This window comes from Penicillium antarcticum (genome assembly GCF_028974205.1).
Source record: "Penicillium antarcticum strain IBT 31339 chromosome Unknown utg000006l_segment0_segment0, whole genome shotgun sequence".
Classification (NCBI taxonomy): Eukaryota; Fungi; Ascomycota; class Eurotiomycetes; order Eurotiales; family Aspergillaceae; genus Penicillium; species Penicillium antarcticum.
This window is the reverse complement of record NW_026695304.1, coordinates 3,065,363-3,079,086: the sequence shown is the minus strand read 5'-3', so window position 1 is coordinate 3,079,086 and position 13,724 is coordinate 3,065,363. Positions and strand designations below refer to the sequence as shown.

General features: G+C 48.1%; 5 protein-coding genes across 5 annotated transcripts; 4 read left to right on the top strand and 1 right to left on the bottom strand.

Annotated features, from left to right (window-relative positions):
• Positions 1-915: 915 nt before the first annotated feature.
• N7508_007248 (uncharacterized protein) lies at positions 916-4,425 on the top strand (the record flags this gene model as incomplete). The annotated part of the gene is made up of 15 exons (XM_058465312.1): positions 916-1,125; positions 1,185-1,628; positions 1,678-1,857; positions 1,903-2,150; positions 2,214-2,269; positions 2,327-2,541; positions 2,591-2,721; positions 2,773-3,038; positions 3,087-3,145; positions 3,200-3,272; positions 3,326-3,384; positions 3,441-3,450; positions 3,563-3,772; positions 3,829-3,931; positions 3,984-4,425. The coding sequence occupies 15 exons, from the start codon at positions 916-918 to the stop codon at positions 4,423-4,425; spliced, it is 2,706 nt and encodes a 901-aa protein (XP_058319165.1).
• A 580-nt stretch (positions 4,426-5,005) lies between these two features.
• Positions 5,006-6,125, top strand: N7508_007247 (uncharacterized protein; the record flags this gene model as incomplete). Its single annotated transcript, XM_058465311.1, has 3 exons — positions 5,006-5,127; positions 5,181-5,868; positions 5,919-6,125. 3 exons carry the CDS (start codon positions 5,006-5,008, stop codon positions 6,123-6,125), a joined length of 1,017 nt encoding a protein of 338 aa, XP_058319164.1.
• A 191-nt stretch (positions 6,126-6,316) lies between these two features.
• Positions 6,317-7,524, bottom strand: N7508_007246 (uncharacterized protein; the record flags this gene model as incomplete). Its single annotated transcript, XM_058465310.1, has 3 exons — positions 6,317-6,815; positions 6,873-7,150; positions 7,201-7,524. 3 exons carry the CDS (start codon positions 7,522-7,524, stop codon positions 6,317-6,319), a joined length of 1,101 nt encoding a protein of 366 aa, XP_058319163.1.
• A 1,823-nt stretch (positions 7,525-9,347) lies between these two features.
• On the top strand, positions 9,348-9,797 carry N7508_007245 (uncharacterized protein; the record flags this gene model as incomplete). Its single annotated transcript, XM_058465309.1, has 1 exon — positions 9,348-9,797. One exon carries the CDS (start codon positions 9,348-9,350, stop codon positions 9,795-9,797), a length of 450 nt encoding a protein of 149 aa, XP_058319162.1.
• Positions 9,798-11,602: 1,805 nt separating this feature from the next.
• Positions 11,603-13,266, top strand: N7508_007244 (sugar porter family MFS transporter; the record flags this gene model as incomplete). The annotated part of the gene is made up of 2 exons (XM_058465308.1): positions 11,603-11,785; positions 11,842-13,266. The coding sequence occupies 2 exons, from the start codon at positions 11,603-11,605 to the stop codon at positions 13,264-13,266; spliced, it is 1,608 nt and encodes a 535-aa protein (XP_058319161.1).
• Positions 13,267-13,724: the final 458 nt, after the last annotated feature.

Below are 13,724 nucleotides of genomic sequence, written 5' to 3'. Positions count from 1 at the left end.
TCAAGCGACTGTGAAACCGCCCGTCACGCGATTTCAAGTGTGTTATATGACAGGATCTCAGAGATCGAAATTTAAGGGATCTCTTTCGCCTGCTGTGTACTATAGTGCGCCGGAAGCTCCAAAAAGCTTCCTAGTCGGGGCTTACTTTTCTGTATACTTACAGATATTAGCCAACCTTTCGTTTCAACCTGTGACTCAGAAGTAGAGGATCACAAGTATTCCCATTCCTTCTCTGCCATTGGCCGAAACCCGCATACTCCCTTTTGTCAGCGACTGAGTCCCTCAGTCCTTGTCTAATATTTACGGTACAGTTTCGCCCTTCTCCGCTGTTAGTCCGCTCACAATCTTTGCTTGATGCATGCTACCCGGCTGCTCTCTGAGAAGCGCCAGTGGTTATTTTTATCCTTGCAGCCGCTATTTCCGCGGTAGACGGCACCAACTCGTATGGGACTTGTCTTTTAGCATTCGTTGCGGTGTCCCGTGCTCGTTCCAGTTGAGCATCTCTGCTAGTATACTGGTGTTCTTGTCTTGAAAGCGCGTGTTAGAATGTGAAATGCATTCAGAAGGCTGCTACCCAGGCGGACGATTTTGGCCCCCAACCACCTTCCAAGCTTGGAATAATGTTCGTACTATTGCAATCATACCCCTGCTAGTATCTAGTAAGTGAAACAAGCGAGCCGAGCTACTGCAGCACGAATGCGTCGGCTGTCCCACGAGGGGAAACGGCAATCGAATCTCTCTAGGCCGCCGCTCGTCCCCTGACATTCATTCCAGCTTCTCAATCCTTATCTACAACGGCCTCCTAGACATAACAGCAGCGCATACTCCAGTCCTCCTCAGATTTGCCCTGCGAGTAACAAGAATAATCTTCACCCGAAAGATACCCACCGCATTAGCAAGCTATCGCTCAACATAATGTCGGATGTGGGTGACATGGCTGAACACGCTGCTTCAATGACGGTTAACGCAGGGTCATCAGACTCTCAGCCGGAGCTCTATCGAAATAGTGGAGTTGCTGAGATTCATGATGAGACAAATCACTTCACCGTCAGAGTCCCAGTCTCCGGTCAACAAGAAGATGTTAATCTTCAATCAGCAACGCCGGGGGCAGAGAACGGCAATCAGGTAGGAAGCCTTACGAGACGCATGCTACAGGACCCTAACGACAATCTATCAACTAACAGCATCCTCGACCTCGTCAACAGCCAAAGGTCTTTACCGCGCAAACCGGTGAACCCAAGCCATCTCGACCTATCAGCATGATTTCAAGACCTACATCTGTCGTAGGGTATAGCTGGGCCTTTCCACTCGCTGGAATTCCAGAGATAGAGTATCCAGCATTGGAATTCTTCTCCGCTGGGTTTCAATATGGTCTTACAAATGGCGTTCAAATCGCAGAGAATTCTGCCTCGATCCTTAAGCAGCTGCTAGCCCGCCAGAACGCGTACAAGCTCAAAGGCGACCCAACAGCTGACCCAGAAGCGGCGACAGAACTTATCAAGGACTTGAAAAAAGCAAGCGAGTTTAAATTCTCGAGCGCTAAAACGATTGCGTTCTTAGGAAATTCCGGGGAAGGGAAAAGCAGTTCGATAAATTCGTTACTCGACATTCCGAATCTAGCGGCAGCGGTAAGATGCTATGTACTTATCTAGTGCGAGGCGTTATTGACTCCAACAGGCGGACCTCGGTAAAGCTTGTACTTCCATCGTCACCGAGTACAGACAAAGGAGGCTCGGTCAAACTGAACGCTTTATGATCGAGGTAGAATACCTCTCAGATGCGAGTATCAGAGACCACATTCAAGAGCTAGTGTGGAGTTTTCGTCGCATGATCCTCCCTGATGTGGCTGCGAACCTCGTGAGTCCAACCGATTACATAAGATATCAACGGGAATCGGAACAGGCCTGGGCATCTCTCAACACGGCCTTCGGCCATAAAAAGAAGTTCGATCGAGAGTTCCTCTTGAATCAGTCGGAAGGAGCATTTGAGCGTATCACAAATCTGCTATACCAGTGGACTGCCTCCATTCCATGGCCAGAAGGTGGTAAAAATGGCAAGTGGACAGCATTTGCAAAGACTACAGATGAATGCTATGAGATGACCAGGCTCTTTACGCATCAAATGATGTGGTCTTTCACGAAAATCATTCGGTATGTCGCTTCATATCTCCGCACAAGTTGTTGCTGCGCTCTGATTCTGTGTCATCATATTAGAGTATACACCGATGCTCCCATTCTGAGGACAGGTTATGTGATCACAGATCTTCCAGGTACATGACGCCCATTTTATCAGGGGAGGAGGAAAGTAAGTACTAACGTTATTGCAGGCCTCCAGGATACAAATCTTGCGAGAGTGAAAGCAGCTCAAGAGTATCTTACGAAGTGCGACTACGTGTTCATCGTTGTCCGGATTCAACGTGCCATCACCGACCAGTCGGTGAAGTCTTGCTTGCATGCTGCCATCACTCAAAATGTCCCTCTTGGGGCGGATGATTCTCCCAGAAAAGGATTGAAAGTTGCGATAATATGCACCAAATCAGAGGTCTTTTTACCCCCATCTCCATGTGATTGGTTTATTAATCCTTTAGCAGGATATTGACATTGAAAATGCGGAAAGAGAGCTCATTGGTCCGACAATGTTCTCTACAAAAGGTCTAGATTTAGCCATTGAGGAAGCCAAACAAAGAAAGCGTTATGATCAGCAGCGTGATCTTGAGGAGCAGTAATTCCATCACCATTATCTTCACGGTATTCGATCGCTGATGTTCGGTAGAAAAACAAGCCTCTACATAGCAGCGCGCAACAATCACGTCAAGGAAGGACTTCAAGCCGCGTATGCTGAACAATTCAAAGGCAACTCCTTGAATGTCTTCTGTATATCCAACAGTCTCTATAAGAAGCGACTCGAGGTACAAAGTGGAAGCAGCCCCATGCTGGTCAATTCAAGTGGCATTCATGAACTGCGAAGGTTTTTTTATTCAATGGCTGCAGAAGCGAGGTTCCATGACGCCAAGCATTTTCTTCGAGTTTCGTTGCCTGGTATATTGAGTGCAATAAGTTTGCGCTGTATGCATGAGACGCTTCCAGAAGCCAAAAGATCTTCAGACAGTCTTGATGTGGCTGATATCCTTGGCTTCGAGAGCAAAGTGAGAACGCATCTCTTCTAGCAAATCTTCATTGAGTACTGATATTTACCAAAGATACTCCTCACTATCGACAATGCGAAGAAGGAATTTGATGGAATGTTCCGGGAGCTGATTCTCGAATTTTTCGGTTAGTTTTAAGTAAAGGGGAATCAACTGACATGCAACTGATGCATTCTACAGATCAGCGCCATGCAGTTTGGAATGAAGCCGCCGTCACTCGGGGCTTAAAGTGGGCTCATGTAAACATTCCGGCACATATTGGGTTTGCATTCAAGGTTGCTAACATCATTCATAGTGGCCGTTGGGTAAGAAACCTCGAGAAATTACTTCTTTACACTCCGTGCTGTTCTTCGGGGCTCGCTTAGTCGCAAGAACAATCTGAACTAGCCACAGCTAAACATACTCTCATGACTTTAGTCGAACACACCCAGCTCTGTCTTAACTACGGTAAGGGCATAAGCAGTACCACTGGACAACAAGTGAATTGGAATAGCGAGATTGTTTGGAAAATGCGCACAGAGCTCGAATTTCAATGGGACCTCCTTGTTGAAGGGATTCCAAAGCTGTTCGCAAATCTTTCGGCTCTTAACATGATAAATTTGAGGGACCTGAAGCTCAAGCTAGCCTGTAAGTACTATCGATGACACAGGGCAGTTCTTCATATCGATTGAATAAATCTGCAGGCAATCGTTTCCCCTATCCAATGGTGCACAGCATTGATTACAGAATCGAAGAGATTATGGGCTTCGTTGAGAAATCACAGGAAGATTTGAAATCAGAAATTGAGTGAGCTTTGAATTGCTGCTAAGAAAGCGCTTGCTCTAATCCTTTTTTTTAGTGCAATCCGCGCGAAAACCATGGAGACTAATGAAGCTTCCTATGTTATGAGGGAGATGATACCTGTTTATCGATCTGGGATCAAGCATGACGGCTCGTCTCTTTTCAAGGCCAACTCGAAAGTCGGTCAGGAGGTAATCCAGAGTGTTTTGGAGAGTGAAACTCTCTTCCCTAATATCGCCAAGGTGGTTACCGAGGCTGCCGCAGCTTCATCTCAATTGGTGTTCAAAGAATTGAGAGACACTTTTGCAAGGGTGTGGTGTCACATCATGAGTGATGTCCACTATGTTCTGGTGAAAAATGAAATGGACATCCAAAACGAAGAGCGTATGAAGCTAGAGGAGAAACAGTATTTGGCACAGCTTCAAGAGAAGCTGAAGCGCTTGGAGACAAAGTACAAAGTTGTTCTTGACTCTGTTAAGCACTATATGGAATCTGATTAGTTCGGAGCAACAGAAAGATCAACCTGGTACAATGGCGTCATTGTGTTTATCTCTATATTTTTCATGAAATGGATGTCTTGTTTTGCCTCCACAGCATAATGAGCTATAAATTTATCTCTTATTAAAATGACACCCTCGCCCCCCTCCTCTGCACATGCTTTACCTTCATACGAAAGATATATTGCGACACGGGCCATAAGTCTGTGCAGTGGGCAGCTTTCTGTAAGTTTATGTTCAAGGATTGGCTTGAATGATGTATATTTCTTGACGGTTGAAATAAGAAGCCCAGCACAACCTCCAAAGAATTTGCTCCCTAAGTATTTCGACCATTGACCGAGTTTAATTTCATTGAAGTAACTGAAACATGAAGAACATAGCCAAACATCTAAACACTATCACCGTACTTTTCACATTAAAAGTCCAAAGACAAGACTATCACGTGAAGTTAATACACGTGACTGGAGTATACCACGTGACCGTTATCGCCATGTGAGAAACGCGGAAAAGCCTATCGCCGAGAAAAGTTGCTTGGAGATCAACTTCATTTTTGTCTTATCGGATCATTGGGATCGTCGTGAAAATGGAGGGACATGCACAAGGATATCGAAATGCAGGGGAATCTCGCAAAGCAGAACCAATTCAGCCTGTTCATGTTGCGCCAAAGAAGGCTGTCAAGTCATGGGTACACCTTTTGGCAGGCGCGTAAGTTTCCCATCTGTTGTGTTATCTACACGATTCTGACATATTTCATATAGGAGCGGTGGAATGGCTACTGCCATTGTAACTTCCCCTCTCGACGTCCTACGAACACGTCTCCAGTCCGACTTCTACCATACCCAAAACACAGGCGTCAACCAGTCACGTCAAGGATCGAACCATAAAACGATACGCATTGTCAACTCTATATATCGCGCCGAAGGATGGCGGGCTTTCTTCCGAGGCCTTGGTCCCAGCATAGCCGGTGTAGTTCCAGCGACTGCCATCAAGTTTTACGTCTACGGCAATTGCAAGCGCGTCGGTGCTCACCTGATGGGATACACAGAAGACTCTCCACTGGTTCACGCCCAGGCTGCAATTTGCGCGGGGTTGGCAACATCCACAGCAACAAATCCGATTTGGCTAATCAAAACACGGCTACAACTCGACAAGACAAGCAGCGGTGGTCGGCGATATCGCAATAGCGTGGATTGCATCAAGCAAGTCTTACGGAACGAGGGTATAGCAGGTCTATACAGAGGAATGAGCGCAAGTTATCTTGGCTCCATTGAAACGGCTCTACACCTGGTGCTCTATGAGCGCCTGAAAACTGGCTTCAGCCAATCGCTGGCAACCACCGAGGGAACGCGAACTCCTGTTTGGGACGAAGTCTGCCATTGGATAAGTACCAGTGGCGCAGCAAGTTCCGCTAAGCTTGTGGCTGGTTTGATGACATATCCCCATGAGGTAAGCCATCGAAAGCAACTGTCTGAGTCTTAGGTTTTTAACATCCTTAGGTTATCCGAACGAGACTGCGCCAGGCGCCACTGGAGAATGGCCGGCCTAAATATACGGGCCTGGTACAATGCTTCCGTCTTGTCGCCAAAGAAGAAGGTATGGCGGGCTTGTATGGAGGCCTAGCTCCCCATATGGTCCGTTCCTTACCGTCGGCCATCATCACGCTTGGCGTGTATGAGTTTGTGCTGCGGGCCATTGGCGCCTAAGTGGCGGCTAGTGACTAGCCCCATTGTAAAATATACCTTTGTACATTATAGAGCTGGTTGTGTAATTCTAGGAGCGGGAGCAACCGTAGATTCTTGTATTATATTGAGCAGGATTCATTCAATTGCAAAAATACCTGAGTATCCTATCATACGCGCATTTTATGGTTCATAGACCAGGGCTGAGCTTCAAATTAGAAGGTCAACCAGGCCAAGATACCAACAGTGCCAACCATAGTCCAGAAGGAAACACCCAAGGACACACCCGCTCCAGGCTGCGTGCTCTCCGCAGTGGCACCAGTCTCAGTAGCAGTAGTTGTTGCCGAACCGTCGCGTCCACTGGCCTTTCCTTCTCCAGTGACATCTGCCTTAGCCGAAGCAACAGTGACCGTATGGTATACCGCGTTCATAGAATGACCAAATTGCCAGGTGAATATATCACCGCTGACCGGGGTGGACACCACACCGTCCTTGTTAAATAGGGTCTTGGTGCCATTAGATGGCATGCTGCTCGGCTGGTAATAGTTGCTGATGGCACCGGCATCAGCACGACCATATCCTAAATCGCCTGCACAATCATATGCCTCAAGGTATGGGCCGCACTCTGCCCAGTCACTAGGTACAAAAATTGCATCATTCCACTCGGTTATGCCAAGTAAAGAGGGCTTCGTGTCGGGGCAGGTGTCGTAGATACTGCGCAATGGTTAGTGGAAATAGACAGTCTATTTAAATGGAATGGCTTCAACGTACGCAGAGATAATAGCACTCATTCCGCAGCACATACAAGCTTGGCCGTAATCCGCAATCGCATCGGTCTTAGTGATTTGATTGAGGTTGGTCATGTTGTTGCTGCACTCCGTCATCTGGAGCGCAATCAGATGCTCCTTCTTTTCGATCTTTCCAAGGTTGCAAGAACAAGCATCGGGGGCATCATCGGGTGCTGGCCAGAATGGGACTGTATCATAATTGGGATTGGTGCAGAGCGCAAAGAAGTCACCGACGGTATTCTGGTATTCGCAGGAGTAGACCTATGTACGTATTAGGTCAAGTGGTCAGAATCGAACTGCCATGTACTGACCTCGTTCCAGCAGCTTGCACTAGCGCAGTCAATTTGGTGTGCGGATCTCTGGCATTCACAGGCATTGATACAATCCATGCCCAGACTGGGGCATTGCTTGTTCATGCAGGTAACACTTCCACCGCATGAGTCGTGACACGCTTGACTCCCACCAACACAGTTATTGTTCACACAACTTGTGTACTCAATATCAGCATCCTTGTAGCAGGAAGTCATTCCCTTAGAATCGGTACACATCGACGTGTCAAAATAGCCAACTTCCTCAGAAAGCGCAAAAGTGGCTAAAGCCCCCAGAACGAAAAGCAAACGCGATTGGGACATCATTGTTGCAAACAATTGAAATCAAAAGCAAAACTCTCAGACCACCAACAGCCAGGCACATGGCTACTTAAAGACATGATCGATGTGGCTGCAGAATCACTGGACCCTGTTTACCCTGTTCCTAGCGCGGACACCTGGAACGGCTCAAATCAAATCGCGAGATGCATTGCCAACAATCCTTTCTCATCGGACTATATCGAATCAGTTTGTTCGTATTTCGGACCGGACCTAACCTCGTGCGGACACAAATTGCGAGGCTAAGGGAAAACCGGGAGCCAAGACCTGCCGGGCCAATGGGTGTTGATTGGTCGGCCATTTCGAGACTATGGCGTTCTTGGCGCCAGCGAATGTTATTCAGAGATCGGCCGATGCCCTAAAAGTATGCTATGAGCTATGTAAATAAGATCCAGGGCATAAGATGTGCTTGACTATAGGAAACAAATCGATATTAAGTCAATTTTGTTGTTATATTTTCAGCATCTCTCCTCTGATTTCAGTTTTCAATTGAAACAACTGCTAACAGGCATGGCTGGGTCACCCCTGCTCATTGACCCTACACCACAGATTGCCGATGAGATTACGAGACTCGCAAAAGAAATCCAAATCTGGCTATTAGGTATCCGTGCACCGCCGTCCAAGCTTAGGTGCAATTTCAACTTCAACTTGAGCACCATAAAGTTTACAAGATTGGCTACCTAGATGCAAGTCCAGTTCCACAGGTGTTGCAACTTTTTTAAATGGAATTGTTGTGCAACACAACGTTTATCTCTTGCATCAAAATATGCACATGAGTGCAATATATTCATGCAGAGCTTTGCTTGTCGAATTAATTCAACACACACTAATGCTGAGATGGTCGATCTATGATCCATCACAATGGAAAAGCAAAGAATCAAATATAAAAAAAGGGGCTTCTTTCAATTATATAGCAGCACATATTCCATAGGCTTTCTGTGATTTATCACAATAGGGTAACCAGGCATCAGCTATGACGATAGGCCCTACTTCAATGATCCAGGACTCACAATGCTCTAGCCAAGCGACTTGAAGATGAAAGCGACTTTCAAGAGATATGATCTGGAACGTGAGATACGACTTCGACCGGGAATAATGAGGATACCTATTGGAAAGTACAAGTAATGAAGAATGATCACCTACCTGCGATTCTCACATCAAAATTTGTTAACATGGCCGGTGGTCTGCTAGATTCCCCCAAGGTACCAAAGCTAAATAGTCTCGGCACATGCAAAGGCCATGTTTGCCATACGTCGCAATGAGACTATGCTTACACCGGAGGAAGCCCAGACAATCCCACCATGGACAAACTCCGCGACAAGACAGATGAGTTTGTGAGAACAGGTGCAACTGCAATCCAGTCAATTCCACACTTGGCCCATTGGATGATGCGTGGACCAGAATGCCATGCTTCAGCGCACTAACTGGAGGCCCCTCATCTCTTCAACCAGTATACCTAACATGGATCCAAGGTTTAGACCTCGGGCGACAGGAGAAGATTCGTCATCGGATTGAGGCCACAGTCACTAACCTAGTAATGGCACAGTCATTGAAAACGTGGTATCCAGGGTGGTGCAAACGACCCTACTTCAGCGACACCTTCCTCCCAACCTTCAATCGACCCGATGTCACACTGGTAGACACAAATGGTAAAAGCGTGCAGACAGTGTTAGATCGTCGTATCATCGTGAACGGGAAAGAATAAAATCTAGACACAATCATCTTTGGCACAGGATGTACCCTTGGAAGCATCACCGATGTTGAACACGTGCCTATCGTCGGACGCGACAAGTCCTTGCAACAGAAATGGCATGGAGAAGGAATGGCATGGAGAAGGAATAGCCTCGCTGCATGGTGTGATGACGTCTGGATTTCCCAATCTGTTCTTTCCTGGTCCGTATCAAGCAGGTGCAACTTCGAATCAGGTCTATGTTCTCGATCAGCTTGCCTATTACGTTGCATACATCATCTCGGAGGCAGACAGAGACAAGTCAGCGACGAAAAGATTCATCGTTGAGCCCAGCTGTGCTGCCGAAGAAGAGTGGACATTGCAGGTGTTGATGAGAGCACAAGACCTTGCCGGTGTCGCTAGCTGCACCCCTTGGTATTGGAACCGAGAAGTGGCTCAACTTGATGAAAAGGAGGCATTCAAGGCAGCACGCTTTTGCATCTGGGGACAGGGGATCAAGAGTTACGTTGAAACCATTGAGGGATGGCGACATGAGGGCCGGATGGCCGGTCTTGACATTCGATATCGGTAGTGACCCACCAGTCGTCAACCATTTTAATTGGATCAATCAATCTAGGATATTAAAGCCCAAATAGAGAAGTCATCGAGTAAGAATGAGAATGACGAGATTGACTGCCGGCCAAAATTGCCGCTGAAGCGTAAAGTAACTCAAGGCTCGGCCATGGATGACAAGGCCCAAGTAGGAACTTCTAGTCATCACCGGTGAGAAAATACAGACAACCCATGGGGTAACACCCCAGAAAAAAAAACAGAAATCCGGAGTATCTCCAGGTCTCTCCACGTTGTTTCTGCATCGGAAAGTACCGAAGACCGACATGGAACCAACAGACAATCCCAACAGATCCACCACAACCATAATTTGCAGCTAGTCTAACGAAGTTGACTCACCGGCATGGTGAAAGCATCGGACCATGTTCCTCGGCTCACAAAAAACGGCGCAAAAGACGGGGATAACCAGTTTTCGGTCGGGGAACTGGAGAACATACGGCACAGTCGTATCCACTTACCCCCGGTCCCCAGGATGAGACCACATGGCCCACCTGCAACTAGAATGGGCTAAGACAAGCGACGGAGTCGAAGCCAGTAAACCAATAAGCTTAAGTTTCATAAATTTGAACAGCGCTTAGACAGTTCCTGTAGCATTTGCTGCATTTGGAAAGACAGGGGGGGGGGCACTTGAATACGGGGTATAGAGTAGAGTAACCACAGAGCGAAAACGAATTGCATGTAGCATGCCATGCCAAGGAGACCCAGAGATTAGGGGCCCGACAATAACCCGTGGCAAATTACTCGCAGAGATTTCCAGTGAGCCAAGACTACCAAGACACTGTGAGTGGTTGGTTCCCCCGGAGAGAAACGCCAGGAATCTTGTCTGGGGGTGGAACCAGCTCGGTTATGCCCGAGATATTGGCATGTTGATCTCGTTGATCAGTCGAGATTTGCTAGATTTGCTACTTTCTAAAACTATACACACAGTCTATGATGCCTATAATTTATATTTTACTCTACCATAATAACCCAAGTAGCAATATTGTTGTATACTGTATAATAGTCAGCCCGCCTGACGCCAAGACCCTTTCCCACTAAGAAGGAAAGTGATATTTCGTGGCGTCCCCAGGTCTGTGCTTTGAGACGGCTGGCGATGTGACATTGCGGAATCACGGCAGTTGCAGGTCAGCAGGTCAAAGCGTGCTAACATGCAAAGAAGAGAATGAAAGACGAAAACATAAAAATAGCTAATTAGCGAGAGGCAAACCAGCAAAATCAGAAAGGGTCAAAGGGCAGGCAAAAGGGGAGAAAAACTTCCAGGCACGTGGCCCACCGAAACTGACAAATCAGAAGACAAATGCCCCGGACTCCAGGCCCAAAGGGGATGGTCTCGCCGGGCCCGAGGGTCCAGCCCGAGGCTCTGTTTGGTGGTTACCCCCACTTTACCCTAAGTATCTGACCAATCACAGCCCATAATGGATCGTTCTTTCCCCAGAGTCGCCAGTCAACCAATCAAAATCGACTTCCCCGGTTTCCTATACTTCCAGCCCGACTTGGCCTCTTTCTGTAGCCGAAGACTGTTTGTGAGCCGACAGTTCCATCCCCGAGCACCCAAGGCTGAGGTTAGCGTTGTTTTTTTTTTTTGCCTTTTTTTTTACCTGACCATGGGGTCTGGGGGTGCTTGGTCTAGCGGGTCCATCCTAGTATAAATCTCTCTCTCCTCCCCCCCCAGTCTCGTTACTTTTTTTGTATCTCTTCACGTCTCTCACATCTCACATCTCAGTCTCTTACAACAGAGCCACTTTACCCCTTGATCTTGATCTAACCATGCCTGGTGGTGGAGTCGTCTCCTCGCCTGCGGACACCATGCGTGTCGAGGCCCCGGTCACATTCAAGGCCTACTTGATGTGTGCCTTTGCTGCCTTTGGTGGTATCTTCTTCGGATATGACTCTGGTTACATCTCCGGTGTTCTTGGAATGGACTACTTCATTCAGAAGTACGAGCATCTCGTGAGTACTTGATTTACACTTCATCTACATCCGAAAGACCATACTAACGTTTGTAGGACCCTGCTACTACTCCCTCCGATCTCTTCGTCATCCCCTCCTCTCGCAAGTCCCTTATTGTCTCTATTCTGTCTGCTGGTACATTCTTTGGTGCTTTGATCGCTGGTGATTTGGCTGATTGGTTCGGTCGTCGTACCACCATCATCTCTGGATGTGGCATCTTCATTATTGGTGTTATTCTGCAGACTGCTGCTAACAGCCTGGGTCTCCTCGTTGCTGGTCGTCTGATTGCCGGATTCGGTATCGGTTTCGTCTCGGCTATCATCGTTCTCTATATGTCTGAGATCGCCCCACGCAAGGTTCGTGGTGCCATCGTCTCTGGCTACCAGTTCTGCATCACCATCGGTCTTATGCTGGCCTCTTGTGTCGACTATGCCACCCAGAACCGCCAGGATACCGGTGCCTACCGCATTCCTATTGCCCTCCAGATGCTCTGGGCTGTCATTCTGGCCATTGGTCTCTTCGTTCTGCCCGAGTCTCCCCGTTACTTCATCCGCAAGGGTCAGAAGGAGAAGGCTCGTGATGTGCTTGCCCGTATCCGTGGCCAGCCCATTGACTCCGACTTTGTCACCCTGGAGCTGAACGAGATTGACGCCAACAACCAGTACGAGATGATGCACATCCCCCAGGGTGGCTACTTCACCACCTGGCTCAGCTGCTTCAGCGGTAGTCTCTGGGAGCCCAACAGCAACCTGCGCCGTACTATCCTCGGTACTTCTCTCCAGATGATGCAGCAGTGGACCGGTGTCAACTTCGTCTTCTACTTCGGTACCACCTTCTTCAAGCAGCTCGGCACAATTCAGGATCCTTTCCTGCTGAGCATGATCACCACCATTGTCAACGTCGTCTCCACTCCCTTCTCCTTCTACGCCATTGAGAAGGTCGGTCGTCGTCCCCTCCTCCTCTGGGGTGCTCTCGGCATGGTTGTCTGCCAGTTCATCGTTGCCATCATCGGTGTCACCGACGGTGCCAACCCGGCCGCCGTCTCTGCCATGATCGCCTTCATCTGTATCTACATCTTCTTCTTCGCCAGCACCTGGGGTCCCGGTGCCTGGGTCGTCATTGGTGAAATCTACCCTCTGCCCATCCGTTCCCGCGGTGTCGCTCTCTCCACCTCCTCTAACTGGCTCTGGAACTGCATCATCGCTGTCATCACCCCCTACATGGTTGATGCCGACAAGGGCAACCTCGGCGCCAAGGTCTTCTTCATCTGGGGATCTCTCTGCACCTGCGCCTTCATCTACACCTACTTCCTGATCCCCGAGACCAAGGGTCTCACCCTGGAGCAGGTCGACAAGATGATGGAGGAGACCACCCCCCGCACATCCGCCAAGTGGAAGCCCCACTCCACCTTTACCGCCGAGATCGGCCTCGTCGACGAGAAGATGGCTGTCGGCCCTACTGTTACCCAGCAGGAGGTTTAGATTTACCTATCTCTAATCTGATGTATCAGACTGGTTCTGGTATGGTGGTCTACTTTTTGTTTAATATCTTGAGTTGAGGTTCTTGGTAATCTACGCTGGTCTCAAGCCTTTTTCACTTCTTCCACCCTATGCTTTACTGTCTCTACCATGTGTTGACGTTTGATGTGTCATTTTTCAATATCCACGAAGCTGCATGTATCATAATTGACTAATTTCTATTGCTACTCTTTCTTCCTTGTAAATCCTGATTCCACCAAATCTAGAGAGCCAAGCCGGGTAAATTACGGCGCAATACACCAATGTCAGCCACGCTGAGCTTATACACACTAGAGAAAATGGAACAAAGGACGTTTCGAAGCATTTGCCAAGAATTGGGTGACTTTACCTTGGCAAGGACTGCTTCCTACATTGCCCGCGGGCTTGTCGCAGGATGGGGCTGCCAAGTTGAAGTACGTATG